Source organism: Nyctereutes procyonoides, unplaced genomic scaffold (assembly GCF_905146905.1).
Source record: "Nyctereutes procyonoides isolate TBG_1078 unplaced genomic scaffold, NYPRO_anot_genome, whole genome shotgun sequence".
Taxonomy (NCBI): domain Eukaryota; kingdom Metazoa; phylum Chordata; class Mammalia; order Carnivora; family Canidae; genus Nyctereutes; species Nyctereutes procyonoides.
This window is the reverse complement of record NW_026575014.1, coordinates 154,191-161,612: the sequence shown is the minus strand read 5'-3', so window position 1 is coordinate 161,612 and position 7,422 is coordinate 154,191. Positions and strand designations below refer to the sequence as shown.

Below are 7,422 nucleotides of genomic sequence, written 5' to 3'. Positions count from 1 at the left end.
AACAGCCGATAAACTCCAAGGTGTAGTTACCTTGGAGAATAGAGTAAGAAGGAAGTCAAAATTATTATATTTCAGTTAGTCTCCTTTTATGTCATTCTGCTTACTCATATAGTGACTTTCTGTGCTATAAAGCACAGAAAAGCCTTTAAATCATAAAGGCTTTCAAATTGTACACAATCTAAACTCTCCATTTTTATATCACACTCGTTCTTTGATTATGCTTTATAGTCCAGTTACTCAAGTCTGCTCAGTTATTTCCACTTATGCTAGGCTTATTCCTAATAAAAGTACCTTTGTTCATGCTACTTTGTCTGCCAGATTGTTTATACCACCATCCTACATTTAACTTCTTTTCCCTTGAACTCCCAGTCTATATTCTGTAGGCACTATTTTTGCTTTTAAATAAATGCAATGTTATATGATATTTACATTTACAAAGGTGTTTTATGACATGCACTTCTGAAAAGTATTCTTAATGGTTTCATAGCCATCACAATAATTTTATATTACAGTTGTTGGAAACCTCCCTATCAAAGGCAATCCTCATTCATAGTTTTACTATGTGAGGCAATTTGTAACGTATAAGTTTTGAATGTAGCCTGTGGACATGGAGTCACCCTCTTAAGACTTATTTTTACCTTTTTACAAACGTAGATATTAATTATATTCAATTCTTATGGTTATGAATTTCAAATGGAGTAATAAATGTAAAGTGTTTTGCACAGTTTTTGTATATAGTTAGTGTACAATTAATTTAGATTATTATTAGTAGTAAGATTTATCACCTCTGATTCATAGAGAAACTCCAGCTCCCCAATAATCATTTAAAAATTTTACTTAAATTCTAGAAATAACAATTATGGCATGATGATTGAATTTAAGCTCCCTGTTTTCCCTGTTTTCCCATATTTAGAATGAATGCTCTGGATCAAAAATTCTCAAAATCCCCATTAATCTAATAATCTATGGGGCCTGAGTGAGGGACAGAATTCTAAAATAATTTTCATAGTTTCTCAAAAGCTTGGATAGAAACATAACAGTTAAAACGAATGTGAAGATCCAGCCTTAGGGATCCCTGGGTGGCGCAGCGGTTTGGCACCTGCCTTTGGCCCAGGGCGTGATCCTGGAGACCCGGGATGGAATCCCACATCGGACTCCCGGTCCATGGAGCCTGCTTGTCCCTCTGCCTGTGTCTCTGCCTCTCTCTCTCTCTCTCTCTCTCTCTCTCTCTCTCTCTCTCTGTGACTATCATAAATAAATAAAAATTAAAAAAAAAAAGATCCAGCCTTAGGGGAAGTTTAAATAAATGAAGATTTTAGAAAACAATGTAAGAGTTATGGGGCCTTATAGAGAATAGAATTTGTAGTTATCATTTAGTGATATTGAAATGCTTAGAAGAAAAAGAGTTAGCCCATAATAAAGATGAAAAATAGAAGAAAAAAATAAATAAAATAGCATGAAAATAAAAGGATTAAAGAAAGGTGATTTAGAAATGAAATGAAAAGTGAGAAAAATGAAAACTTTGCGTGAGAGAAAGTGTGATGGGGTTTAATAGGAGATAAAATTGAAAAAGGATTCTGGAATGCCTGCTAAGGGATTTGTGTTTTATTATGAAGCAAGCAAAGAACTATTGAAGAATTATTTGCAATTGTGTAATACTTTTCTAACATATAGTGAATAGTCTATACATAATAGCCATTTTAAGTAGTGATAATAGGACATTTGTCAACAGGATGTGGGAGATTTAAAAAATAGATGATGTAAATGGTTTTGGTTTGAGTAATTGTGGAAATCAATAGGTCCTACGGACATGTGAAAATATAGTGGGTTACTCTTACCAAATTTTTTGGAGGAGTGGTATTATTTTTTTCAACACTGCCTGATTGTGGTTATTGCAACACCCTTGGAAGTTACACTTTTCCTTATTCCAAATCCCATTCCTTAGCCCTATCCCTAATGCTCCTTATTACTGCTTTCAAAGTCCTATAAGAATTTGACAATTCTAATTTTATTTTCAAGTGTAAGGAGAAGTCTAAGAGTAAAACAAGAAATAAACCCTCTGTTCCCTTCTGCTTAGCACAGTAGTAAATACAATCATTGTAATCATTGATAATAAAAGAGGATGGTATTCTTATTGTGAGATCATTTCTGATGTGACTGATTGGTTAGGATGGTTAAGAATCAAAGTATGCAACTTAGAATGGAAATTCAATATTTACTTATGTACAACCATCTCATTTCACTGAGAGGACGAATTCGATGCTCATATCTCCATAAGAAATATACCAAGGGTGATAGCTGACCAGTGGTTTCTCTTTTGCAGTGAAAAGACTTTACACCATGGTAACAAGTCAGAATTCAGATATGCTGTACTTCAGCAAAAGGAATTTCTTGTTCACTTAGTTAAGACATCTCATTTCCTGAGTAAATGCTACTGAGGAGTGAGTGATGATAGGGGATTCTCAGTTACAGGGGATCCTTCACTGCTGTAATCCTTTCAAGCTCATATCTGATTCTTCAAAAGTGGTTCAAGGGGTTTTAGAAGAATTCTTTTGATTCTAAGTTAGATATTAAGTTTACTGAAGAAGTTCTCCAGAATCTTATACATTGGCTGGAGCATTCATGAAGAGCCAGTTACAAAGGAATAAGAAAAATTTCCCCTATGCACTAGATTAAACTTAAAATTCAACATTTAGGGTGTTATGTTTGTCCTAAATATCTTTTAGGCTTCTTTAAAGAAAAATGCCTAAAGTTTTCATAAGTTTTACTGAGATTGAAGTCAGGAGATTTGGGAATATTAGTACAATTTATTGTGTGATTTTGATATGTCATTTAGAATCTCCAAGCCTTAGTTTTCCTGAGCTCTTTGGATCAAAAGCTCTTAAAGACAAAATTCCACAATGCTAGGAGTATGATTTGCACCTTTATGTGAAAGAAATATCCTAAAACAGACTTCATTGGGATTGCAGGAAAGAGGGGAAAAAGTTGGGTAAAAGAACACTGAATCTGAAGTATATGGGGAAAAAGAATCTTTAAATAGAAAGGAAAGATAAGATTAGCCTCAAAAATTAAGAAGAACTCAATACTTGGAACACTTGCATAGCATATACTAAGGTGAACAACACAACAGGGGCAATCCTTGTTAATATTCACACTAACTTTTCTAAGTATTTGCACTGACCTCACAGGATCCTTCCATTTTTCTTAAAGATGCATATGCAATTGAATTCTGCCAGATGGCTAAAAGTAGCATCTCATTGTCAATGATTATTAAATGTCAATGATTACTAAATGTCAATGATTACTAAAAGAAGCATCACATTGTCAATAAAATGCTACACTTTGGTTAGTTCTGCTAATATAGTTCATGCTCATTATCACACCTACCTCCTTCATAACTGGAAGATGCTATGGCAATTTTCAGAGCAAGGAAGAGTACAGATTTTCCATTTTGCACTTTGTCTTCAAGCAAAAAATTTCCAAGAGAATAAAGTCTGTCTGAATCATCCTCCTCCACTTGGTTAAGAGCCATTTATGAATGACCAGAGGCAGTTGAGGAGATCTGGAAATATCCAGCCTGAAGTTTGAGTACTGAGACTAAGTCATATAGTGTCACTGGTTTTCCCTTAAGGACACACACACAGAATCTTCTTGAGTTAGGGACTGTCATCTCAAGCTGTTTGCTCACTTAGGTATTTCTACTACCTCACGAATCTAAAGATGATTTTTTTCTATGCAAATGAAACTTTATTTCCTTATCTTTCCCTTGATTTTCTTTATATTGAAGTATAATTGACATACAATGTGATAGTAGTTTTCAGTGTGTAACACATTGATTTGACAATTCTGTACATTACTTAGTGCTCAGCATGCTAAGTGTAGTCACTATCTGTCACCATAGAACATTATTAAAATGTTATTGACTTTATTCCCTAGCTGTACTTCTCATCTCTGTGACTTATTTACTTTATTACTGGATGTTTGTACCTCTGAATCCCCTTTTTTCCCTCTTGTCCCCCAACCACCTGCCTTGTGGCAACCACTATTCCTTTTAAGAATCTGTTTTCTATTTGTTTTGTGTTTGAGATTCCACCTATAAGTGAAATTATATGGTATTTGTCTTTCTCTGTTAAAGGTGACTTTAAAAAATCTTATTTATTTAGTTGAGAGAGAGAGAGAGAGAAGAGAGAGAGAGAAAGCACAAGCAGAGGAAAGGGCAGAGAAAGAAGCAGGTTCCTCACTGAGTGGGGAGCCTGACATGGGGCTCAATTCCAGCATCCTGGGATCATGACCTGAGCATAAGATGGACACTTGATTGACTGAGCTAGCCAGGGGCCCTCCCCTGTTAAAGGTGACTTTTTAAAAGAATCATAGTAAAACCATTAAGATAAAGTTCTGAAATTAAAATCCAGATGGATTAAGAAGACAATAAATAATAATGCTTTGATATTATAAAAAGAGGAGAGCTTATAGCACTTATGACTAATTTTGGATAAAATATAGGGGAAAATACCTCGACCAATAATAAGAAAGTCTCATTCATTATTTGCCATTTTATTGAACAGCTTTAATTACAATGCAGCAGTTACAACCAAGTTTAGTCACTACAATTTACGTTTCTTATATCAGTCACAGGAATATATCCAAGTGATTTCTCAATTGTGCTCCTTGACCCATCAGACTTTCCAAGTTTTATTTGGAAAAGTAAAGTAAAAGTGAAGATGTCAATCATCTTCTTTATCCTAAGCACCCTGGCTTAAGAACAGGTACATTAAATAAGTTGAGATCTGAGTTGAGTACCTTTCTTTAGGTAATAAGATCCTTAAAATACTTTTATAATTGTAGATACTCTTTAGGGTGAATCAAGAAATGCTTTGAAGAAGACTGCAAGGACAACAGAAATTTGCTGTTGAAAAAAATAGAACACAGACAAATTTTGCATAATGCAAAATGCTAGAATCTTTCTAAAGTAATATTGTACAAAATATATTGACAACCAAAGACTGAAAATAATTCTTAAGAATTATAACATGGTGTTGCTTTCCTATTTATCTAACTTTAAGTATAATTAGGATGAGAATTGTTTCTTTCTTGATTTTTAATGGCTTCTGGTTTGTATAAACTCATATTTTATCCATTGGATCCACATAATTTCTATAAGAAATATTAATTGATTTCCAGTGATGCTTATGATCAGTATGAAGATACTGATAAAGCTCAATCGTATGTACATGTATATATTTATATAGAGATATAAAACAATTACATGAAAATTGAATGTGGTCATTGATGATAATTGCAACTTAGTTTTATAGGTTAGGTAGGAATGTATGACACTTTATTTTTCATACTTAACAGATTATTACAGCAACCCTATTTGAAAGTATAGTTCTTTGATTTAATATCCTTTTTTTACATAGATATCTCAGTTTTTTAAAGGCAACAGTGAAATTGTATATAATCCATAGTGTTCATGGTGATCACGAGGGTCCTGAAGGTCCACAACATTCCTCTTGTGCTCTTACCAATAAAATCTGTTATGGTATGTCTCTAGCACTTACAACTTGTCGACTCAACCTTCCCATTGCCACCTTCATATCTCTGTTCCTTAGAGTATAGATGGCAGGATTTAATACAGGAGTGATAACAAAATCCACAATGGCAAAAAATTTATCCATTGACTTGGTAGGGAAAGGCCACACATAGAGAAACATGCATGGAGTGAAAAACAAAACCAACACAGTGATGTGAGCTGACAGAGTGACAAATGCTTTGGACAAGTCTTTTGAAGAATGCTGTCTAACAGTGGCCAGAATAAAGATGTATGATACAATTAAGAAAAAGAATGTGCCCATAGATATGAAGCCACTGTTGGCAGTGACCACAAATTCTAGTCTGTATGTGTCCATGCATGCAAGTTTAATAACCCTAGGAAAATCACAATAAAAGCTCCCTACATTATTAGGGCCACAAAAAGGTAAATTTATGACAAAAACAAACTGAGATACAGCATGAATCACCCCAATGATCCAAGCAGTCACTACCAAAAGCATGCACGTTTTGGTATTCATGGTAGTGAGATAGTGGAGAGGCTTGCAGATTGCTGTGTACCTGTCAAATGCCATGGCTATGAGCAACACCATCTCAACTCCTCCCATAACATGAATAAAGAACATTTGTATCATGCAGTTGTGGAAGGAAATGATTTTGCAACCACTGAAAAGATCAGAGATCATTCTAGGAACTGTGGTGGATGAAAGGCCCACATCAATGAGTGATAGGTTGGCCAGCAGAATATACATTGGGGAGTGTAAGTAAGAGTCAAAAATCACTGTTAATATAATGAAGAGGTTTCCTAAGATAATTCCAACATAGAATAAAGAGAAAAAAACAAAAAGGAAAATCTTCATTCCCAAGGATTGTGCAAGTCCCAGTAACACAAATTCAGTTACCAAAGAGCCATTTACTTGGTCCATTGAATCATAAGGAAGAGAAGACTCTGAAGTGATCTGAAAGAAATGAGAAAGGGAATCAATGTTAAGGTACTAAAAAAATGTCTTGAATGTTGATAATTTAATACTAGCTATTGACAGATCTTGTATTTAATTGATAGTAAATTATTTACAAATTAATGGGAACCCGGGATATGAGTTTGGTAGTATGACCAAAGCTGCACTCAGAGGCAGTCTATTGCTTTAAATCGCTCTTATTTATTCATGTACATGGAGTAAGCAGGCAACTTAAGAAACTAGAAAACTAGAAAAGGATGTATAAAAGTCTGTGTTTTTGTGTTTCTGTTAAGTTACTACTGTTGAATGGTGTTTGTCTTGGAGTTTGAGTGATAATTTTTGTAAACAGGAAATTTCAACATTACATGAACCTGTTACCTTAAAGACTCTAAACTTCCATTTATAGCACATAACATAATATATTTATGAACTTTATTATAATATGAACAATCAGTGCAAAATGTGGAACTGAGTGTATTCAATGTGGTACAGAGTTAGTAGCATGTATAAAGGACAGGCAGGAAATAACACATAAATAAAGGGAAAGAATAAAGATAGATGGGAAGAAGTGTAAGAAAATAAAAGGGTGGCGAGAAGAAGAAATAAATTCCTAAAAGTCAAATAGGGAGGATAAAATGATGATCAAAAAGGGCATTGGTGGGCACTGAGGAGAGAACTTGATGGGATGAGCACTGGGTGTTATACTATACGTTGGCAAATCAAACTTCAATAAAAAAATAAAAAATAAGAAGCTCCCTAGGGGCAAAAAGGGCATTTATAGAGCACATCTTTGCTTATATTTCCTGTAATGGTTTAAATGAACACACATTGATATATTATAAACACCTGGGTATGAACTTTACCTGGGTTTTCATTCACTGCTTTGGGTATATTTTGACTGGAAGGATAGAAA

General features: G+C 34.2%; 1 protein-coding gene across 1 annotated transcript; it reads right to left on the bottom strand.

The window, feature by feature from the left end:
- Positions 1-5,537: 5,537 nt before the first annotated feature.
- Positions 5,538-6,476, bottom strand: LOC129519695 (olfactory receptor 4F6-like). The gene has a single exon (XM_055340536.1). It carries the CDS (start codon positions 6,474-6,476, stop codon positions 5,538-5,540), a length of 939 nt encoding a protein of 312 aa, XP_055196511.1.
- Between the last annotated feature and the right edge of the window lie 946 nt (positions 6,477-7,422).

Coding starts and splice junctions, on each gene's coding strand:
- LOC129519695 (XM_055340536.1), bottom strand. CDS start 6,476: ATGGACCAAGTAAATGGCTCTTTGGTAACTGAATTTGTGTTACTGGGA.